Genomic DNA, 24,390 nt, shown 5'->3' with positions numbered 1-24,390 from the left:
CCACACGGGGGGACCTAGTCAATGACCTGCAGAGAGCTGGGACCAAAGTAACAAAGGCTACCATCAGTAACACACTACGCCGCCAGGGACTCAAATCCTGCAGTGCCAGACGTGTCCCCCTGCTTAAGCCAGTACATGTCCAGGCCCGTCTGAAGTTTCCTAAAGAGTATTTAGATGATCCAGAAGAGGATTGGGAGAATGTCATATGGTCAGATGAAACCAAAATATAACTTTTTGGTAAAAACTCAACTAGACGTGTTTGGAGGAGAAAGAATGCTGAGTTGCATCCAAAGAACACCATACCTACTGTGAAACATGGGGGTGGAAACATCAAGTCCGTGTTGCCCAGCGACAGCCCCAAAACATCACTGCTCTAGAGGAGATCTGCATGTCCAGCAACAGTGTGTGAAAACCTTGTGAAGACTTACAGAAAACGTTTGACCTCTGTCATTGCCAACAAAGGGTATATAACAAAGTATTGAGATGAACTTTTGTTATTGACCAAATACTTATTTTCCACCATAATTTGCAAATAAATTCTTTAAAAATCAGACAATGGGATTTTCTGGATTTTTTTTCTCATTTTGTCTCTCATAGTTAAGGTATACCTAGGATGACAATTACAGGCCTCTCTCATCTTATTAAGTGGGAGAACTTGCACAATTGGTGACTGACTAAATACTTTTTTGCCCCACTGTATGTAAAGCCCCTGTCACACTGTCCCGAAATTGACACCCGATGGACACACGAATATGGAATTGTGAATTTCGCACGAACATGGCCCCGAACCACACACAAAGGCAACATTTACATTACATTTAAGACATACAACTGCAACGAAAGTAACAACAACGATTATGTTAAAGTACTATGATACTGTACTGATATTTTCAGACTTTGTTCTTTACTTTATCCGTCTTTATATGTAGAAGATATTAAGTTTTCTCCGTAATGTTGTTTCCATAGCAACAACAACTTCCTGTCAACTCGCCTTCAAAATAATATATTATATCCTTTTCAGTTTCACAGAACTTAATATGTTTACATGATTTTTTTGTGCAATAAAACAACCCGATGGACACACGATAAAGGAAAAGTTCAAATTCAGCTCTGATCATAACAACATCGGGACATTCGTGAGGGCATCTTAAGCCATCGTATGACCGCCGGTGGAGTTTCTTAGGCTCCGGCAGCAACTTCGTGAGCGATGGCAAAATCTTTGGCATGCCAAAAGATTGCCGAAGGACCTTGCGAAGGTTCATTTTCGTGTTGAATTTGTGTGTCAATTTTGCCCTTCGTAAGGCCATCGTGAGAGCATCTTGTTATCATCGGTGCCATCGGGCATTCGCCCCGATCAGAGTGAAGGCGAATGCCCGATGGCACCGATGATAAGAAGATGCCCTCACGAGTGCCTTACGAAGTTGCCGCTCACGACGTTGCTGCCGGAGCCTGAGAAACTCCACCGGCGGTCATACGATGGCTTAAGATGCCCTCACGAATGGCCCGAGGTTGTTACGATCAGAGCCGAATTTGAACATTTCCTTAATCGTGTGTCCATCGGGTGTCAATTTCGGGAAAGTGTGACAGGGGCTTTATGCACTAACACTTAATTGAGGTTTTTCTAATTTTCAAGTCATGTGGGAGACAACCCTACTCCGTTAAAGGCTCTTAAGGGTGTGGTAAAGAAACATGACCCTTAAAATGTAGCTAACTACAACAACAAAAAATGCAGGTACAGGCAATCATCAGATAAATGCTCATAGATATCAACAGATACATTTAGTTAGCACATGAGACCCAGTTTGTAAAAAAGCACAAATAAGAAATTCTTATTTCATACGATGTGTTACTTCAGTAAACAACCCAACAATCTATAGGTTTGTTTTCTGCACAGGATTTAAACAAGAAGAAAAGCTAGAGCAGAAATTCAGTTTCTTACTTCTTACTCTACATCAAAAGAGTCTTCTCTCTGGCCTTCTAGTCAGAGCGGAGCATGACACCTGACTATTCCCTGTGTTTTAGTTTTTTATATTTCTGTTGTAAACTATTGTCTTTTATTGTGATTGTAGTAAAGTGTTTTTATTACATGTACAGCACTTTGGCTCGACCAAAAATCGCTTTGAAATGAGCCATATAAATAAAACTTGATTTGATCAAAAGAGTCAACGTTTTCTTAGATAAGTATACCATTTAATTATGTTCTCTTTGAAATGGAGTCAGGGAGCTTTTCTCACATATATAGGGGGAAAAGTGGCAGTTACTGGTACATACGCTTTGTGCGCTCTTTGATTAGCCTTTTGATAAGCCATGACAGTAATCAGTGGCATAAGAAAAGAGGGTGTACAGGCACTACTTTGAAAGGGGGACCACCTTGTTTTTGAGTGCTGTTATGGCTGATGTGCAAGACCAGGTTCAGGTGTATTTAACTCACATATTGCTCAGAACCTATAATCGGAGTGAAAACCTCTTTGTTTTATACTCAATTGGCTGACTGAGCTCCACCATTATATCTTCTAAACATTAGAATTACAGACTATATGGAAAAATGCCTAATTATGAGGCATTGTTGGTGAGACTGTTGTTTCCTCATATTTTCCCCTTCTGCCTTTTCCATCATTCTTTCTGTATTCCTATTACAGGATGAGGTCAGAAGGCAGTGACTTTAACCTGGGAAATATATTTTGTTTCTCCTATTTTTTTTAGAAAGAGAGACTGGCACAGGTCCGCAAGCAGATCTCCAGGGAAGAGCATGAAAAGCAACATCTGGGGAACTACAGGTAAGGAAGAGGCAAACTGCCGGGCAGAGGGGGCCCTCCCTTCAGGAACCCCACCCAGTATTCTGGTACCATCTCCACTTACATTTAGGGGGTCATCTGCAGAGTGCCACGCTCCCAGGAGAATACATAATGGAGCTGCAGAGAGAACAAACAAAAGAGAACACCCACTGTTTTAAAAGAGCACGAGGTGGAAGAATTAAGACTGAGAGAATATGTTAAATAGAAAGGGAGAAAGGAAAACAGAGTGTGTTATGTGGAGGTATAAATGGATACCCCCTTAAACGCTGTGCAATTCGGAAATTCAAATCACCATGTATACTTTATATGTACATGTAAATATGCCTGCCGACTGGAAGCCTTTCCCCATCTCTTCTATCCCCCACACACCTCTACTGTTTTATCCTCTGACTCCAGCTGGGATTTTGGAAGACATCGTGTGTGACAAGTTTTTACATTCACCTCTCAGATCCATCTTAGAGCATGACTCAGCAACACCGAGTTTGATTTGCCGCTCATCCCCTGCAAATTGCTAACGCTCCTTCACTCCCTCACTTTTTTCTTCCTGCCTCCATCTCTTTATCCAACATGTGCACACACATTTATAGGTCTTGCTTTCTCTTTCTCTCTCTAAGTTGTATGCATGCATACACACACACACACACACACACACACACACACACACACACACACACACACACACACACACACACACACACACACACACACACACACACACACACACACACACACACACACACACACACACACACACGCACACGCACACGCACACACAACACACAGACAATTGGCTCACACAGACACACACTGGGCTTTTTTTTGCTGTAACCTGAAGTGTAAGTGACTTCTTGACTCATCACTTGACTGAATGGCTAGTCAGAATGCAGATGGCAGGCTGCATGAAGTGCTGTCACCTCCTTCCTCTTTTCAGACACGCAGCCAGACAGTCAATCAGAGAGGCTGAGGTCTGTCTGGAGCGCACCTAATAAAGACCTCTTAGCATTCAAATGGTGTCCCGGCGCAGCACTGGAGTCTGATTAACACACTGCTACTCATTAGATGAGTTTGGGTAATGAACTTACTTACGTTCGGCGATTAGATGAAACTTGCCTCAGTTACAGACAAGCCAAGACCCTGATGAACCGGAGGGAAACCCAGCTGGTAACTGCCATTGTTGATGTGCATTTAACATCACTTACACAGTTGGAATCAGGAGCCTTTTGACCTTAACAGAGATCGTTTTAAACTAATGTAAGTGGAATATGAATATTATTTTTCTCTATCACCCAATTGGGAACATGTGGGAGGAAAATAAGCCTCAGCACAAACGTTTTATTTTAAAAACAATATTGCAGGGTCAACCTCAAATAAAACGTCCATATGTTCAGAGAGGGAGAGTGCCAAAAAGAGGGAGCAGTTAACACCCACTATAAAAGTGTAAAAACGATAAAAGACCTTTTACTTTTCACTGATTTATGTTGCTTTTTGAGAGTCGACAATTTCTGTCTCTTTTCATATATTGTCATTTACATTCAGTATATCCCACTGTTGTGTAGGGCTGCTTGATTATGGCAAAAATCCTAATCTCGATTATTTGGGTCAATAATTGATATCACGATTATTAAAAACGATTATCCATTTACTTTGAAAACATAAATGTATTGAGAAAGGTGTAGTATGTTTTTGACAGTTGATTACCCTGAACTTTAAGTATAATTCAACTGAAAAAACAATAAATAAATATATATTTAAAAAAACAAAAAAAAACAAAAACGTTTTATTTAGATTATGTTGTTTTCATAATCGTTGCAAGCCAAAATCGTAATTGTGATTAAAATACGACTAATAGAGCAGCCCTACTGTTGTGTAGATGTTTTTCACTGCTCTCAGAGTCTCTCAAGAGGAAGAAAATAATCTGGTCCATGTACCTTAAAGGTGGTTTAAAAAAAAGACGTATAGGATAGTTCCAAGGGAAGCTAATAAAGTGAGGTTTCTTAACATTCAGTAGTTTCCTGATTCAAACTGCAGTAACTAAAGTAATGCATAGAATTGGGTCAACGTTTCAACTACATAGACATCATGTACTTAAAACAGCATGTCTGCATTAAGTGTTCAAACGGCAGATGGGGTGCAGTAAAATGTTTAATGATGAAATTGGGCAATGTTAAACTTGACTTGGCATTATACCCTTCCAACAATCTACAGCTCAGATGCTGATGTGTGAAAAGCCTAACAGCAATGCCTTAGAAAATGTCATGCAGCCGCATAAACAGTGAAGCCAACTTTATATCTGTGTGTTTGACAGTGACATGATGTCTGTACTTTACTCCCCTTAAGTTAACACTATGTTCATTCAGAAGGCCAACTGAAGAGGAGTCTGGCTCTAATGTGTATCTGTCTGTAAATGTCTCCATGCTTTTACACTCCTCTCCGTGCTTAATAAAACAGTGTCATTGTTTTGATTTGATGGCTAAAGCAATGACATGGGAGCATTTGGAGATGTATTATGAGGATAACCAGGCAGAGCTTTATACTTATTCCTAATCCTCCCGGGCCTAAGATAAACACTGAGCACTGTTAAAACCAAGCAGAAGTATACAGTAGGTGTGAATGGGCACATCAGCAAAGACTGTGACACACTTTGAAGTGCACTTTTCAGTGTGTGTGTGTGTGTGTGTGTGTGTGTGTGTGTGTGTGTGTGTGTGCGTGTGTGTGTGTGTGTGTGTGTGTGTGTGTGTGTGTGTGTGTGAAGCAGTTTCATTGATGTATATTACGCCATGTGAAAATAATGGATTGAAGTTTGTACAGTTTCTTGACTCAAGGTCTCCATTAATACTTCTTTCCTTCTGTCTGTCTTTTCTCTGCCCCTCACCTTCATTTGTCTCTCCATCATTCCACACCTCTCATTGAAATACTTATAATTCTCTCCGCCTGTGTTTCCCCTCCTGCTTGCTCTCTTTTTTTGTCCATCTACCACTCTCACCCGCTGTGCCTCGACCTCTCTGTGCCTCACTCCATCACCTCTTCTTTCATCGATCTCTCCCCCTCTCAATCTCTGTGCTGCTTTTCTCTGTCTTCGTGCTCTTTTTCTTCATCTTTCTTTCTTTTCACTCCTTTCTTGCCCTCCTTTTTTCTGTCTTTTATCCGATTCCCTCCCTCCCACGTCTGTCACCACTCCTCCTCTCACCTCGTATCCCTTTTTTTCTGGACCCCAATCCCCTTCTTCTCTTTCTTTTCCTCCACCCAATCACTCCCACCCTCTTCTCTGTGAACCCATACTCTGTTTTCTCTATTTCATCATGTCTTCTCTCACCCTTCTCATCCCATTTCTTCCGAGTACCGATGACCCTCCTTTTTTTGCCTTTTCTTTCTCCACTCCTCCCTCACTCTCCTTGCTTTTCTCCCTGTGTCTCTGCGGCCTACAGACGTATTTACCCCCCAGACGACAAGCTGCTGTTGGAGAAGTATGAAAGCCTGCTCTCGGCCGCCTTTCAGACCTTCCTCGCCGGGCGAGCTGCCTCACTTCAAAAGGAAATGAATAATCCTCTGAAACGAATGAAGGCACGTACGTCAGTGGCAGACTGTCACACACACACACACACACACACACACACACACACACACACACACACACACACACACACACACACACACACACACACACACACACACACACACACACACACACACACACACACACACACACACACACACACACACACACACACACACACACACACACACACACACACACACACACACACACACACACACAAACACAAAAACACGCACAGTATGCAAACACTTGTAGACAAGCACATGCCAAAAAAAAAATACACATGCGTTTCTATTAAGATTCTGTCCACAGAGGCAAGAAAGGATGCGCAAATAATGTGGAAAGTGTGCTGCTGTCCTTCAGATTTGTAGGAACGTCTGACAGAATGTCCTTCTTCTATCTCTGCAGAGCTTTTCCACTGTCATTCACTTCGAAAGTATGTATTGTGCTGTCCACATGAGCTTTTAGAAGCAAATCAAACCAACACAACAGTGTCATTTTTATTTATTTACATTTAGACACTCTTTTCAGATTCTCTTGTCCTCTTCCTATATATTCCTGTCAGAGTTAGTGATGGAGAGGCTTCAAAGTTGATTACAGTTGCTGCCCACATATTTTGGTTTACTTTCCTTCAGGGAGATTATTTATTTAGATTCAGGGATACACATTGGAACATATAATATAGTACATACACGCAAACTTGTTTTGCAATATACTGAGACACATGCATGTTTGTATGTGGGGTAGAAGTCATTGCATGCATATAAATGCCAATGCCGGTCTGGTACCTGGAGGGATCTAGCTTCAGCTGAACCTCAAGGTATGGAGAGACTTTGCAATGAAGAGAAGTTCATTTCTATACCAAACAACTTTGGTAGAGAGAGGCCGAATAGAGAGAAATGTGGAGGGTTTAAATGATGACGGAAGAAGGTTGACAATAATAGTCATAAAGTATAAAGATGGTGAGAAGTTGATAAATAGAGATAATTATGATAAGACTATTAAGGACGCACTTGATGAGTTGAGTCAAGTTCTAAAGAAAATATACACAAGAAAGAGGCACTGTTCTGTTTTGAAGTCTGGTTATGTATTCAGAAATAACAAATCAATTAATCAAAAAGACACTGAGAAAGGATTGGGGGATATTACAACACATGGAGGGAAAAGGCATTGATGAGTATGCAGATCAAACAAAGAAACATACTGCTTTTGGCAACCTAATATTAAAAATGAATGCTTATAATGGATATTTCTGACAGTGGTATTGACATTAAACATTAATTTCACTGGGAGGGGATGTCATATACAGTGGGGCAAAAAAGTATTTAGTCAGCCACCAATTGTGCAAGTTCTCCCACTTAAAAAGATGAGAGAGGCCTGTAATTTTCATCCTAGGTATACCTCAACTATGAGAGAAAAAATGAGAAAGAAAAATCCAGAAAATCACATTGTCTGATTTTTAAAGAATTTATTTGCAAATTATGGTGGAAAATAAGTATTTGGTCACCTACAAACAAACAAGATTTCTGGCTCTCATAGACCTGTAACTTCTTTTTTAAGAGCCTCCTCTGTCCTCCACTTGTTAACTGTATTAATGGCACCTGTTTGAACTCGTTATCAGTATAAAAGACACCTGTCCACAACCTCAAACAGTCACACTCCAAACTCCACTATGGCCAAGACCAAAGAGCTGTCAAAGGACACCAGAAACAAAATTGTAGACCTGCACCAGGCTGGGAAGACTGAATCTGCAATAGGTAAGCAGCTTGGTGTGAAGAAATCAACTGTGGGAGCAATTATTAGAAAATGGAAGACATACAAGACCACTGATGATCTCCCTCCATCTGGGGCTCCATGCAAGATCTCACCCCGTGGGGTCAAAATGATCACAAGAACGGTGAGCAAAAATCCCAGAACCACACGGGGGGACCTAGTCAATGACCTGCAGAGAGCTGGGACCAAAGTAACAAAGGCTACCATCAGTAAAACACTACGCCGCCAGGGACTCAAATCCTGCAGTGCCAGACGTGTCCCCCTGCTTAAGCCAGTACATGTCCAGGCCCGTCTGAAGTTTGCTAGAGAGCATTTAGATGATCCAGAAGAGGATTGGGAGAATGTCATATGGTCAGATGAAACCAAAATAGAACTTTTTGGTAAAAACTCAACTAGACGTGTTTGGAGGAGAAAGAATGCTGAGTTGCATCCAAAGAACACCATACCTGCTGTGAAACATGGGGGTGGAAACATCATGCTTTGGGGCTGTTTTTCTGCAAAGGGACCAGGACGACTGATCCGTGTAAAGGAAAGAATGAATGGGGCCATGTATCGTGAGATTTTGAGTGACAACCTCCTTCCATCAGCAAGGGCATTGAAGATGAAACGTGGCTGGGTCTTTCAGCATGACAATGATCCCAAACACACCGCCCGGGCAACGAAGGAGTGGCTTCGTAAGAAGCATTTCAAGGTCCTGGAGTGGCCTAGCCAGTCTCCAGATCTCAACCCCATAGAAAATCTTTGGAGGGAGTTGAAAGTCCGTGTTGCCAAGCGACAGCCCCAAAACATCACTGCTCTAGAGGAGATCTGCATGGAGGAATGGGCCAAAATACCAGCAACAGTGTGTGAAAACCTTGTGAAGACTTACAGAAAACGTTTGACCTCTGTCATTGCCAACAAAGGGTATATAACAAAGTATTGAGATGAACTTTTGTTATTGACCAAATACTTATTTTCCACCATAATTTGCAAATAAATTCTTTAAAAATCAGACAATGTGATTTTCTGTTTTTTCTCATTTTGTCTCTCATAGTTGAGGTATACCTAGGAGGAAAATTACAGGCCTCTCTCATCTTTTTAAGTGGGAGAACTTGCACAATTGGTGACTGACTAAATACTTTTTTGCCCCACTGTATAACTACTGCAGCTTTTGTAGAAACAAACCTACTTCAACAGCTTCCACCCACTTGCAAGCTGGTTTCAGAAAGTTATTGGGCGTCCTTTCAACAGGGGAATCTTTGATACATAGATACCTTTTTGTGGAGATGTCAATCAAAGATCAGGCATACAACTGGCCGAGGTATGTTCAACACAAAAATGTGGCTCTCAGTAAATGTAGAAAGCAAGAAAGATGATTAGAACAAAGGAAAACTGATTTAATGTTTGCCGACTCATGATCATGAGTATATACTGGATTGCAGTGACAGTGTGAGATACCAATCTTGTCAATCTTTTAAAATAAATGATGTTAATGAATTCAAATATGATATTCAGCAGACGAGGGAAGAATTTAAAATGATTTGAGTTTCTTGACAGACTTTAGGTGGGTTTGTTTGTGCCCTTCAGCTTCGTTATTGTTATCATTTTCCTCCCACATGTTCCTATTTGAGCTCTAGACAAAACTAATATTCATACTCCATTCTCATTGCTCACACTGACTGTGGAGACTCAAAAACGACTTTATTTATAACCTGCACAAGTTTGAATGCTTTTGTTGCAAATAGAGTACTTCTAAAAGATCTTCAAGTTCCCAATTCAAGGCCTGATATTGTTAAAATCAGTATTTAGCCTCAACATTGAACATGTTTTCGATAACATTAGGCTACACTTTCTGTACTGAACACAACAAACTCTTCCTGGCACTCCTCACTCCAACTCCCACTTTTTTTCTTCCGGCCACAATTCACCTCTTGGTAGATTTAAGCTTCTGCCAAATACCAATACGTTTTTTTTTTACATCTAGAAAAAAACTTTGAAAGTTTACTTTAAACTTTGTAGCTAAACGTACCCATCTTTAGGTCTCTATCTGTAAACACAACAGTTAATGATCTCATAATAAACCAAACCTCTAATTTTGTGCACCGGTCAGTCAAAGTGCTTTAGACTATAACCCTGGTGGGATCCACAAGTCATCTTGTGACGTGCATTGCTTGTTTGGCTGGTTCTTCCTGTTGCAAGGGGCCAGAGGTCATTTGCCAGCCTTCCATATCTGTCAAGTCTGACTGACATTGTCCCCGCTAGACTCGTGTTTGCTGCCTTTGTTGCGGTCTCAGGGCCGTGAATTGAAAATTGGCATGGATTGTCACACTATCAAAGAAAATAAAGCATGTTTTGTTATCCCAGGGATAATATGCTGACACACGGCACAGCCAGGCTTCATGACTGTTACACTTGCTTCTACAGGGTTTGCATCACCCCTCTCCCCTCTCCCCTCTTCCATTACAGTTTGGTTGAGAGGTATGCATCAAATTGTTAGTTCTGTTCTTAGCTTTCTATGTTTCCCGCCTGGTTCAGTTGATGTATTCCCATTCCTCTATTTTGCTCTCATAGATAATGGAAATACAAATAAAAATGCAGGTGCATGCTCAGCTGGCCTGTGGCTATGCCAATATGATAAAATAGCAGCAGTACACAAACTGCTAACGTTGTGTGGGAGCAGTTCAAAGTCAGTGCAGATCCTATCAAAGTGGTCTTCAAGCTCTGGAAATGCACATTAAGCAGAGGGATACAAACAGTCTTTAAAGGGCTGTTGGTAGTCTGGTTTAAAGAAGAGTTAATAGTTTTAACTTTATTTTCAAATGGATTTTATGTTATCACAAATCTAGAAGTAGTTTTGGACAGCTCAAAATGAACTTCAATCATTTGATGGTTAAGAGAAAAATGGGTGGGAACCATGAGCTGTACATTAGCTGCTAATCATGTTGCACAGCACGCAGAATTAAAAACACATGATTACTGATGCACATGGCCTGAAACTGAATGGGTCGGTTTTATCCTGCGCACTGCATTTGAACCTGGAGTTCCAGTACAACCAGCCACTCACAGACACAAATTCAAGAAATAACCCTACAGCACGATGTACATGCCACTAAAGTAATAACTCCTGCTCTTTTAACACAAGCCACCTACATACAGGCAATGAGTGTAGGAAGTGCGTTTTTTTGCAGCTGTTGTTTGTTATGCAAGAATCTTGTGGAAAAATTGGAACATATTATTTTCCGCTGAACAGTGGGAGTAGAGGTGTCACAGTCTATCCTCTCTCTATCAAGTCTATCTCTCTTGCTTTGAAGAAGAAATGAGAGGGGTCCTTAGGGCTTTTCTTTATTTGTCTAAAGGAATAAGCCCATTTCTTCTGGCTCAGGGGTATGTGTATATTATTAGCTTTTTTTACAATGGAGGAAGTGCATTCCTAACCACAGAAATGGACGAGACAGCGTCATCTGTCAAACAGCCAAGACATATGAAGTCGGAGAATGTCAGGATGAGAAATAAATGAATGCCTTTTCAACAAACAAAAAAGATAGAAATCTTTCTGGACAGGACTACACACTTGGTCCTCCAGTGCCAAAAAAGTACTTTGTGGACAGTGTAGTTTATGAGCTGACATGTACAAAGACTGTTGGCCAAAAAGTTTAACAGGCTGCTACATATTATGAATGCAGACATTCCGGGTATAAAATGTTTAATTTGCAAGTGATCATTAAAAATGATGGAGCCAGAGATCGCAAAATAAGAGCCGATCTATAGAGGAGCCTCATTTGATGTAGACTCACTCTGTTGGAAACACTTTAAGTTTAAAAAGAGAGAGAATAGCTTTCAGTTAAACTGTCATTTATTTATACGTGTCAAGTTCTGTTTCTTCCATAGTGTATAGCATGTCAAAACATCCATGTAATCTACTTTGGTGCAATTTTACAAGGTAATGGGCCTCCGGTGGTTTTAAACCACAGTGGGTGGGGAAGCTTTCACGTCGTAAAAGGTTATTAAATCAGCAGACTTTTAGTTAAATAAAAATGACTCTAAATTCTTCAAAGCAAGGCAAAGTGCTGTTTTTAATTATCAAGTTAAATAAACATTAATATATCAAATGTTGGCTGTTAGCTCCTCAAGACTACTTTTTAAAAAGATTTAGTGCATCCTATCCTTACAATGAATGGTTCTTAATAATGTTTTATATTTCTCTCATACTCTCATACACACAAACAGGTATATACAAACAAAAAAGTCACACATTTACAAAAAGGCAAAAGTTCATACAAAAAAAATAAAAAAAAGAAATGTCTGCGCTCAATGATGTTTACTTCAAGACTTCCAGACTTGTAAGAATGCCGCTGTACAAATATTCAGCACTTACACACCCACACAGAGAGCCTCGGGCACAGTGACCTATTCACGGACCCCAGAATGCAGCTTTATGGCTAAGCAGAGAGAAAACAATCACTTTTCATCTGTATTTGAGCGTCAAGTGGGAGCCTTTTATGTCCCGGCCGTGAAGCAACATTAATCATCTTTGCTTGCATTTCAGCTCCGGCCAAATGGCCAAGGCCCCAGTATATTGGCAATGGCCATGACGCTGCCTTTTCCAAATTCAGCCTCTACGAGCGCTGCCAAATAGCAAAGCATGTTCCGCCAGGGCCTTTTTTATAACCCCCAGATAAGGTGCATATGCCTGTGAAGTCTAACTTTTTCATCCCCCTTTTTTTAGATAATAATTGAAATTTCTTTTTTTTCCTCCCTCGCTTTGACTTCAAAGTAATTAGTGATATTATGAACCATCAAAGAATGTTAATTATTCCTTAATAGTGTTACACAAAGATGGAACTGACGGGTTAGTTCTTGCTGATGCTTGACGATGTATGTTCCTCATGTGACATAAATCATCACCTTTGACCTATTCTAATCGATCTTGTGTGTCTTGCGTTGGTGTTTAGGAGGAGGACATATTGGATCTGCTGGAGCAGTGCGAACTGGACGATGAGAAGCTGATGGGCAAAACCTCCAAGCAACGAGGCCCGAAGGTGGGTGAGAGTGTGAGAGGGGAAGGAAGACAGACTCCAAGAGGGAGGAGGGAGAGAAAGGGCCACATGTCTCAAGGGAACTAAGAAAAGTGCAAAGAGTGTCAGAGGGAGAGAAAGAGAGAGGGAGGGGGAGGCAGGTAGGCAGATGCCTGGAGCTAACACCCTCAGAAAGCATATAGGACGTGATTCAGGAAAATAAAGAAGGGGGTTGCGGGTTCGGCGAGAAAGAAAAGAATCAGAAAACGGCCCAAAGAAAAGAGCCAACTCCCCGAGGGGACAGCTGTCAGCCTGTCTCTCCCGCTCTCTCCCTACGTGCTATCTTTCTTTCTGTCCATCTCCCTCTTTTTCCCTCTCCCCCTCTGTCACATACACCTATACGCCCCCTCAATTTCCCACGACAGCACATTACTCCCTCCATCACCTTGTTTCACTCTTCACCTCTCCTTCCCTTTCTCTCCCTCTGCAAATCTACATCCATCCCTCACTTGAGGGCTAAATTGGCTGGAACACTCAAAGAGTGTGTTAGGGACTCGACAGGGCAGTTCAGTGCTGCATTAGAGAGGCCTTAGCCAGAATGAGGACTTGTTCAGACACAATCACTGTTGTCCAAATTAATTTGGCCCCCGTCAGTTTCGATGTTGCAGAGTGGGCTGTGAGAGACATTGAGAGCAGGGGGAAGAAAGAGCTGTGACGGATAGATTCACTCCTCTGGGTGTAGCGCTCGCAAGCCATCTGGTGAGAGTAAACCAGAGAGTTTGCGAGAGCTAGAAGAGAGGAGAGAGCCGGAGGGATTAGAGACCGGATTTTGAAGGAAGGAAGGGCCGCTAAGGTTTGCTATCGCTGAGGAAATGTTCAGACGCAGAGGACGAGTGGTAGATGGCAAGGGAGGCAGGAAATGAAATAGTGAGAGGGAGGAGAGACCCCTCAAGTGTTATTTTTCTCTTTCTTAAGTTTTTATTTGATTGTCTTTTTAACTTTTGTCTTCCTTATTATGTAGAGCTGGACCAAGTGTTCAGATCTCTTACAAACGTACACATTAGTATTTGTACTTAGTGTACGAATATTATAGAATTGGGAGGGATGAAACCCTCTTTAATGGTCACACATGCAGAGCACAGCACACACAGTGCAATTTGTTCTCTGCTTTTAACCCATCCTAGGACCAGGAATCTAGTACTAAGAGCAGTGAGCAGCTATTGTACAGCGCCCGGGGAGCAATGGGAGTCAGGGGGGAAGGGGGATGTCCGGTGCCTTGCTCAAGGGCACCACGGCAGGGCAGGAGGTGAACTGAGACCTCTCCAATTAGAAGTCCACACTCCATATTTAAGTCTGGTCGGGGACTTGAACCGGCGACCCTACGGCTCACAGTCCAAGCCCCTACTGAGTGAGCCACTGCCGGACGAATATTATGATACAAGTAAAAGTCCTGCATTCAAAACCAAACTGAAGTAATTAGCATAAAATATTAGTTAAAGTGGGCGGATGTTGGCTCAAATAACGGCACTGGTTGCCCAAAAGCATCCTCAAAAAGGTTTAAGTAACAATTATAAAATGAGTCATCATTCAGATGAATATATATATATATATATATATATATGTAAAGTTATTAAATCATTATATTGATGCTGTAAAGTGTTTATCACACACTGAGCACATGTTGCAGCTGTTGGGATGAAATAAATAAATGTGGAGGAGTAAAGAGTAGAATATTTAACACATCTAAAAGTACCAGGAAAGGGAAATACTCAAGTAAAGAACATGACATTTGTACTTTACTACATTTCTCAAGTAAATTGTCTTTCTAACTGTCCACCTCTGTAATTATGATTTGTACCTTATCACATATGTTGCCCTTGGTATTGGCCTCTGCTGCCCCCCCCCCCCCTTCCTCCCTCCCCTGCTCACCATTGAGCTTGATTTACCCTCTCACTCATTCATCCTACATTTCTCTTTCTTTCTCCTCATCTGCTCGGTGTCTGCCTCTGTCTTTGTCTTTGCTCTCCACTGTTTATCCGCTGTCTGTTCCCGTCTCCTTTTCTCTCCCCACTCCGATGTACAGTGTCCTTTTTTCTCCCTCTGTGCTCATTTCCGTTCTCCCTGCTATTCAATGCCTCCTCTCTGTTGAATCTGTCAGATTTAACTCGTCCTCCTCTTTATTTCTCTCCCCATCAATCTGCTGTTCCCATCTTTCGCCTTTATACCCTTCTAATGTGTTTAATCTCTCTCTGTCTCTATCATCCTCTCACACTCACAGCTACCCAGCGGTGACTGTGTAAGCCCTGTGATCACTTCCTGCCCATTCATTTGGGTGGCCTGACAGCCCTGCCCTAGCTAACCGTTGAATAACAGATGTATACATGCCTTATTAATCCTATCAGTGTGTCCCCTTCCAGGATGTGAAATAGACACTCAGCTTAATGAACTCCTTACTAAATGTCCCTGTGTTTTATGGCTGAAGGAGTTCAGGATATACACAGACACGTTTACTTAGCTGAGATTAAAATGTCCGGTTATTATCAAAATTGGATATTAAAAATAACATTTTCCAAAATAAAAGCTGCCTCACAGTTGCATTTACAGTTCATTGGTTGACACAGATATGTAAAAAATGTAATAAATACAGACTTTGAATGTCAATGTCACATTTGTTAAGGGTTACTATGCCGCTTGTGTTCCCGTTCAGGGCTGTAGCCAGGCTTCTGTGTGTTTTTATGTATCTGTGCATAATGAGCCTGCAAACAAACATAGACGTGGGCTAGCCGTGTCACCAGTGGGTCTCACAGTGACAGATGGTGATGGGCTGGGGGCGAGGAGAGGCTGACAACATCTTAATGTCTTTCTGTATGTGTGTGTTTGTGTGTTGTGTTTGAACGTCCTTGTGAGGTGCTTTTTGAGTTTAAAAACTTTGAGAATTTACAAACATTTAGGATGGTGTTGGGAAATGAAGTGAATTCAGTCAGTGAAAACGGTAGAAGGATGTGTGTGTGTGTGTGTGTGTGTGTGTGTGTGTGTGTGTGTGTGTGTGTGTGTGTGTGTGTCTGTGATACAGAGGATGGGAGGGAGAAAAACAGCATTTTAAGTGTATGATCATGTCTGTTTAATCTGTGTATGAATGCACACATTACCCAACTAAATGGATCTATGTGTACATCTTATATAATGTCTGTGTGTATATTTGTTTGTTTCTGCCAGCCAATGACAGCCATGCCAGAAAGCAGTCAGACTCCCAGACGTCAGCGGCCGGACTACCTGGCTGACTTCACCAGTGGCAGCAGTGGCAATAACTCCTGCTCCTCCTCAGACGAAGAAGAGGAGGAGAGGAGGAAAGCAGGAGGAGGAGAGAAGAGGGAGAAGAAAGTTTCCTATGACCTCGGGGAGAGCAAGGAGAAGAACTTGTCTGAGCGCTCAGGTAAACCAGTACAAAAGTGTCTGACGATGTCTTCATTAGGAAGCCAGACTGTGGGGGTTTGACAGAGATCTCGTTTCCTGTAATCCTTCTTGTTTGCTTTGTTGTTTTTTTTTGCTTGCTTGCCCGTCTTTCTGCTTTTCTTCTCTGTTTCCTGCCCTGTTTGTTGATTTCATTTTGGAAATCTTCCATCTGATTGCAGCGGATAGCTTAATTTCAAAACACACTTTTTTTCAGATGTGCAAATTTGCTCACACAAATTCACATTTTTAAGTTTCTGTCTCCTTTTTCCATCTTCTCTGACTCCAACAGAACAAAGTGCAGACGTGAGATATATGTTAACGCATATAATGATGCTACAGGGACATTTAAATTGATCCTGTGATGCTACAAGCATGCGACACCCTTCCCTTGGACCCTTTTAAATATTACAGTTTGAAATATATTCATAGTTGTGCAGACCACTTTTACATATACATGGAAACACACTTTTTAAAAATACAAATGTAGAGTTTTGCTTTGATCAGTACCTATAGTGCAGCAAGCTGAAGGTTGAGATGGAGGAGCCAGTAGGCGGCACATTACAGATCTTCATCAGCCTGCCAGTATGTACTGTATGTGCCTGATTTTTGTGATACAATGTTAAAAGGTCCTTGGATTTAAAGTAAAGACATCGCAGTCTGCAACTCATAAGTGGCGCTTTGTTGCTGAGTATCTATGTAAACTGGTTTTCTAGCTTCACACACACACACACACACACACCCACACACACACACACACACACACACACACAGGAAAGCATTGGAAAGCACTTGAGTAAAGAAAGGTGCCCTGAACTGTTCATTTCCAATTAATGAAGGGTGACGCCAGAGAAGAGGAATTGGATTCAAAGGGAAAAGGAGAAAAAAAGGAAAAAGACACCTTATATTGTTTACCTTGAGATCTCCTTGAGTTTAATGCTGAAATATTCCTAGTTTTATAGTGAGAGGGATAAGTCTTACACATTCACACCAATTCGTATAGGTCACAAACATCAACTCACGTTTGCCTCTCTGAAGTGAGAGACAGGGTACCTTTCACAGAAGCCTTATATGGCGACCTTGGAAAGAAATCTTCAGTTGCATTGTGGGCCGACAGTTATACTCCTCAATAGAACATACCCTTGCATGAGCTCATTCTATTGGTCACTAAATAAAGGACAAAGCCATTGGAAAAACCTAAGTTTTGGATCTGTGTGTGTGTGTGTGTGTGCGTAAAGGAGACGGCATCTCTGCCAAGCCCTACTCCATACCAAGCCACCAAAGGGCTGCTCGGACTAAGCCCCATAATGCTCTCATTTGGCAAAAAATATCCAAACCTCAGAAGGTTCAGCAGCCACACACACACACACACACACACACACACACACACACACACACACACACACACACACACACACACACACACACACACACACACACACACACACACACACACACACACACACACACACACACACACACACACACACACACACACACACACACACACACACACACACACACACACACACACACACACACACACACACACACACACACACACACACACACACACACACACACACACACACACACACACACACACACACGTATAATCACTTGTCTGCACACTTGATGTTAGACACGCACACACACTGCCCGGAAACACACTTTAATATGCTGGTTGGCAATTTCAAGGGTAACGGAGAGTGCTAGTGCAGATTTATAGCTTTATTTCTTGTGTGTGTGCATTTGCGTGTGTTCATGTGTTTGTCTGAGAGAGAGCTGCTCTTTAATCCATCCCTAAACCAGACAGAACTACTGTTTAGTTTCTGGTTTTGGCTACATACATGTATGCTGTGGTCATTAATAACACACACCCACACACACGCAGAAAAACACACACACGCCACTGGGCCAGTGTGCCAGAGCGCTGCAATGGGAGTCTTAAAGCCACACTTAATCTCCAAAGCCACCAGGCAACGGATGGAAAACAGAGAGGAGAAGAGCTTGACAGTGGCATTGAGACAGGATCAGGGAAGAAAATAATTTGAAGTGTGACAGTGATTCAGTGTCTCTCCCCCCTCCCTCCCCCACACTTCTGTTTCTCTGCAGGTCGCATGCACTGGAAACCTCCAATCAAGTCACACAAAACCAGCCCCACCCCCTCAGCTTCCCCAACACTTTCTGGACCAATCAGGCGCTCCATCTCCTGCCCTCGATCCATCGCCTCCCTCTCGTCACCCAATGAGGTGCGGGCGTTGTCCTCCAGGCCTTCTCCCACGGTTCCCATGGCCACGCCCCTCGTCAGGCCGAGCTCCGCCACGCTGCGCTCTCATTCGCTGAGCCGCAGTGGCTCCGCCCACCGTGTCCCTCACAGCAACAGCCTGGGGACCATCCACTCCAACATCGTAAGATACGCGACACACAAAGAAGTCTTTACAATTCAGAACGTGTCAGATAAGTTGTCAGTCACAGAAAAGTAAGAATTCATTTTTGAAAGATTCAAACTGTCACATTTTTCAAGGAGGCAATCCTCAACTGATCCACTACTCCAAATAGTGTGAAGGGAACAATCAAGAGTTACTCCCCGAATCCACACGCATTCACCATTGTTGCTTTTTCCCTCTTGTTGCATACATTGTAGCCTGGCCCAGTAGGAATCTGTTAAGCAGCTCCTTCAATACTGTATAGGCGTACTGTATTATTCTATCATGTTGCTTTCCGCCTGCCTCCTCCATTCACCCTCCTTCTATACAAGTACTCTGCTAACCTTTGGTCAAGTGGAACAAAATAACACGGAGCAGAAAACCTTCTTTAACATTAGGAATATAAATACTTGGAAAACCTTTGTACTGAGAAAGTCCAGAGTGTTGGTTGTACGTTTGTATCCTGACTCACTTTTAAACAAAATGACAGGAGAACTTTCTTACATTGCTTTTTTACTGTCTTTTCATACTGACTTCTCTATGGGAATCACACCCCTGGGGATAAGGGCATGCTGGTACAGGACATCTGAAATTGGGTACACGTTGACTAGTGAGCAAGTGCTATAGAAGGACTTCTTTTTTTATTATGAGGTTATTTTTAAACAAAGCGTTTACCACTCTGAGCCAACTGCTTTTAGAAGTCATAATGAGTTGGGACTATAGGAGGTGGCAGGAGGATAATACATTTAAGAGGGCAAAAAGGTCTGTCGATGACGCCTGATATAACTAATAATATTGGCTAGTTATTAGCCAGTAATAAAGCATCACACCCTGCTAACATTGTTTCATAGTGTAAACTATATGTGAATTCAGCTTTATAATCTGTTGTGCCTTGGTGATTTGGAAGAGCCCTCTGCATCAATTGGGATAGATTAAATGTTACATTTAAAATGTATTTTCTGTTAATAACATGATGTATTAAACAGTCCGTTTGGATACAGTAGGTGTGATACTATATTTTGTAATGAGACTTTTTGCTTAATATTAATGTGTGTCAGGAAGACACTGAATTGGTTCCTCTGTACGTGTGTGTGTGTGTGTGTGTGTGTGTGTGTGTGTGTGTGTGTGTGTGTGTGTGTGTGTGTGTGTGTGTGTGTGTGTGTGTGTGTGTGTGTGTAGGGCGATCCACTGATAAACCTGAGGAGTAAAGAGCAGGAGGCCGAGCTGGTGCGTCAGACTCTGGCCGCGCTCACCGCCATGAGGATCAGGTTTCCGGGAAAAACCGAGGAGGAGGCTGAGGCTGTGCTGGATGAGGTGTGTGCGCTATTTATAATTTATTTCTGTGTTCACTACCTTATACAATATGATAATCTACATTTTTCAGTGTGTCAAAAATGATTCAGAGGCAGTAACAGGGTGTGAAAATGGAACAAAGTAAAGTAAGACTGAATTTAACAAGGACAGCTAGAGTGGGAGTGAACATGGAGTACAAGCGGTGAACAGCAATCTGGACCCACTGTATTCCCACAGCCCCCTCGGCGGCCAGGTGCGGTCACTCTGCAGTCTAACTAAAAGTGACCTCCTTGCCTCCCTCTACAATAGCCTGCCGCTCTGGCTTGGCTCCCATTGTCTTTCAAATGACCCCAGTGACAACTTGTCGGTCAATTTGGAGCCCCGTGCTATTCCCCACTGCCCCTTTGTATTAATCAGTGGATCCTCTATTTCTGCTCAGATCTCTGTGTCCTTCCATCTGAACCAGTCTTTGTAATTGTGTGTTTGCGCTAATGCTCAAGCCATTGCTTAAATCTACGTTTTGTAAAGATGCACATCTAAAATAATTAGAACAACTGTTTAAGTGGACAGTAAAATCCCAGGTTAATGGATGTATATGATCTTTATTAAGTATATACTATTATAACAGTTAGCCAAAGAATTCCAGAGCACCTATTAGTTAACTAAGTACTATTAGTAGCTATACCTCCAATTACCATAACTATGTGTTTCTTTATGACAAGCCATACACAGTTAATTCATAAATTATCTGAAGTTGTGTATTTTTGTTTATGAAAAATGTAAAACAAGAAAAAAAGGAAATGGATATCGCATTTTGTCAAAGCAATAAATAAGTCATAAATCCACACAGCGGCAGGGGCTCACCTTTGACTCACACCGGGAGCAACAGCGCAGCGTGAGAAAATTAGCCGACAATTGAAGCGTCTGTCCGGTCCACTCTGACCTCATTTATGGCCGTCACCGTCCTCAGAACCAGCTGTCCTTTCAGCACCACAGTCCCACGGTGCTGAAAGGACAGCAGCCGGTCAGACTGTCTTCACCGCTGACTAATGACAGAAAGACCATCACAACAACATGGTCAAAGGACAAAGAGTTCCTTAGTTTGCTACATGAGAACCATACAGGAGTAAAACAAAAGCTGTTTTTTCAAGACAAGAATTTTCGAGACAAGAATTTCGTTGTTTAAAGATTTAATATTTGTTACTACATTTTTAAAAGGTGTTTTTTAGTCAACAACATTGCATGTTGACTTCATAGTTTAATCTAGATGTTGTTTTGTCTAAAATATTTAAAGTTTTTGTATATATTATATACTGGTGTAAGGTCAGTGGTCCTTCTCTACCATGGAAACAATCCAATAAATATAGGCCGAGTGGAAATCCGTTTATCTACAGTATGTGCAATGAATCCCATGCATGTTTTCTTTTTTTAAGAGCAGCGATGTTACTGGTGCTTTGCATTATCAATGTTTATGGTTCAGCTTTTACATTCTTATGTGAAATGTATAGCACTGAACCATTGTAACCTTTTAAACATAAATAATAATAATAATAATAATAGTAATATGGCAACCTAACCTAACCTAATGCCACAACAGGGGACAATACAATACATAATACAAATCAGGCATCTGTAAGATCATTTAAGGGTTAAGGGAAAGCATGTGGTTGTAATGATTTTGGTTAGGTAAGGGCAAGCCCCCATGTAATTAATGTGAGCCCATACATTCCCATCACAAGAACAGCAAAATCTGTTTATGTGTGTGTGACATCTGGATGTGTTGAGGTCATGAGACAATTATCAGCACATCTGTACTGATAACAAACCCTAATGAGAGCACCATGGAAACGCAGATGAGCAACTGCACCTGTACTATTCAGGTTTTGCATCGTGAGAAACAAAGTGCGCTCACCTGGCAGAAAAACAATCTTTGGCAATTTATGTTTCCCTCTTAAAATGGAGGCGTAATTGGGCTAATTATATCTTTTTATTGGATTAATTTGCTCCTTTATCTTTCAATCAAAACCATCGGCAGGTGAAATGTATGTAGCGGGTTTTGTTTTGCTTTACTGTGGCTAATTTATGTACGTCAAACACAAATGTGACAAATTGGTGTACATCGGACCAGATGGGTCATAAGGTTCTTAATAAGAGAGAACACGAAACAACAAACAACTAACTTCTTGGAAAGCGAACAAAATTGTTTACTGTATACCTAGATCTGCATCTGTGAATCCTTGTGGATTGTTTTTATGCATGCGTCACTGTTTGTGTGTGTGTGTGTGAGTAAACATAAAGTTTACACTGGAGCCTCCCAATGGGAGCACTGTTTGCAGGGGATCCACGTGATATGCGAGAGGTTTATGTGCACCAGTGGGGATATGTAGACTTAGTCAACAGAGCAACAATAACAGTGCCTGTAGGTACACAGTGATGTTGACACCAGGAGCAAGTGCAAGGGAATATCCAGCACAGCTTTTGAGCATAATGACACAAACCCCAAGGATTTTCGACACACCCGCAAAACATTGGGTGTTTCTGCTCAAGAACCCAAGATCACGACTCAATCATTCTATTACACCCTGTGTTGTGATACAAAAAAGTACCGCAAGAGTCTTCTACAGAAAAGCAATGCATCTTGTAAATACTTAAATTGTTTTTATTTATTAAAAAAAATCTATTTGGCAGGCCACTTACTTTAAGCTAAATATAATTTGAATCCTTTAACAGGTTTTGAAGTAAAGAAAAGTAGTCTTGTTCTAGTAAAAGCATGAAAAACTTAACATTTAAAAGTCCTCCTTACCTATGGAGTTTTTTGGGAAGCAGGAGATTTGACTCTGAAGAGAAGATGGAATTGACAATTGTTTTGTCAAACTGACTTGAAGCTGACTCTGCAGACACAATAACAACACACCGTTAATATGTGCTGTAAACAATCTCTCCCCTCTTGCATTATATTTCCTGTGTATAATAATGATTTATTATTATTATTATTATTAATATGAAGACTTTTTTTTGTTGAATATATAAATATTATCATGAATGTGGATAAATAATGTATTTTAACAATACGGTATTCTGTTTTTCACATTTGTTATTTTTTATTTGTTATTTTTTTAATCTGTTCGAAATAAAGATTGAAATTGAAATGTGTTACCTAGTATCATGTGCAAGATTCAGAATATCACACGAGCATTGCAGCGCTGTCCGTAATGGCACTGTCATGTTTGAACCTGGAACTTTTCTATAATGGATATCTATGTGTGAAAACCAAAAAAACATTACTAGACAGAAGCTAAAAACCCGGCAGTGATCCCGTGCCTAAGTGTGAAAGAAGGTCTGCCAGGAGGAATGTGTGACGGTGGGAATGAGCTCCAGTCTTTGTACATTCCTGATCACACACTAAAAGAAAGAACTAGAGTTAAACTGGGCTCCATCTTGGCAGGTGTTTTCCTCGCTGGATGATTTACTGTAGTAACCCTGGGTTCTAGAGCAAAATATTGCAATATTTGTTTTTGCTAAAATGATACCTTAAAAATGAAAACAATTTGTTTAAATGTGTTGCTTTATTGTCCTACTTCTTAACTATTACTTTAAAACAAATTGTATGCATGTTTAAAGGATACTTTTTTGACTTTTTTTATTTCAACCTTTCTTCCATAGGTACACGACAACTGGAAATACCATAAGTCAAAGGTGGCTTCCTATTGGCTGGTGAAGCTGGACTCTACTAAACAACGGAAGGTTAGTCCTATGCCTTAATGACACCTAAAGATTCCTTTGCCTTTCCAGAGAATTGGAAGATATTTCTCGCTTCAGGTCTTCAGTAGCTATAGATGCTCAGCAGAATACTTCAGAATCCTGAACAACTTCAAGATACGCTCAACGCCTCACAATTGTATTCAACCTTCGTAAACAATTTTTGCTAGAAGCTAGAAAAGGGGTCACTGCTTCCTAGGCTGACCCCAATAAACAAAGACAGACCATTGATGAGAAGACAATAACTATTAGCAATTAATACCTGGTAGATTCCGAAATCATGCTTCATTTATTCATACGTCTTATAGTCTAAACAATGGGCCACATTCATCTTTTGACAC

General features: G+C 41.3%; 1 protein-coding gene across 1 annotated transcript in view; it reads left to right on the top strand.

The window, feature by feature from the left end:
• ttll7 (tubulin tyrosine ligase-like family, member 7) overlaps positions 1 to 24,390 on the top strand; it is a 69,253-nt gene that overhangs the window by 32,395 nt on the left and 12,468 nt on the right. The window contains exons 11-17 of the mRNA XM_079650710.1: positions 2,704 to 2,777; positions 6,221 to 6,356; positions 13,056 to 13,142; positions 16,335 to 16,551; positions 18,684 to 18,979; positions 20,177 to 20,311; positions 23,954 to 24,034. Of these exons, the coding sequence (XP_079506836.1) occupies positions 2,704 to 2,777; positions 6,221 to 6,356; positions 13,056 to 13,142; positions 16,335 to 16,551; positions 18,684 to 18,979; positions 20,177 to 20,311; positions 23,954 to 24,034 (1,026 nt within the window). The remainder of the gene's footprint in view (positions 1 to 2,703; positions 2,778 to 6,220; positions 6,357 to 13,055; positions 13,143 to 16,334; positions 16,552 to 18,683; positions 18,980 to 20,176; positions 20,312 to 23,953; positions 24,035 to 24,390) is intronic.

Source organism: Notothenia rossii (genome assembly GCF_949606895.1).
Source record: "Notothenia rossii genome assembly, chromosome: 1".
Lineage (NCBI taxonomy): Eukaryota > Metazoa > Chordata > Actinopteri > Perciformes > Nototheniidae > Notothenia > Notothenia rossii.
Note: the sequence above shows the minus strand (reverse complement) of the source record. Positions and strands in the feature narration are given on the sequence as shown.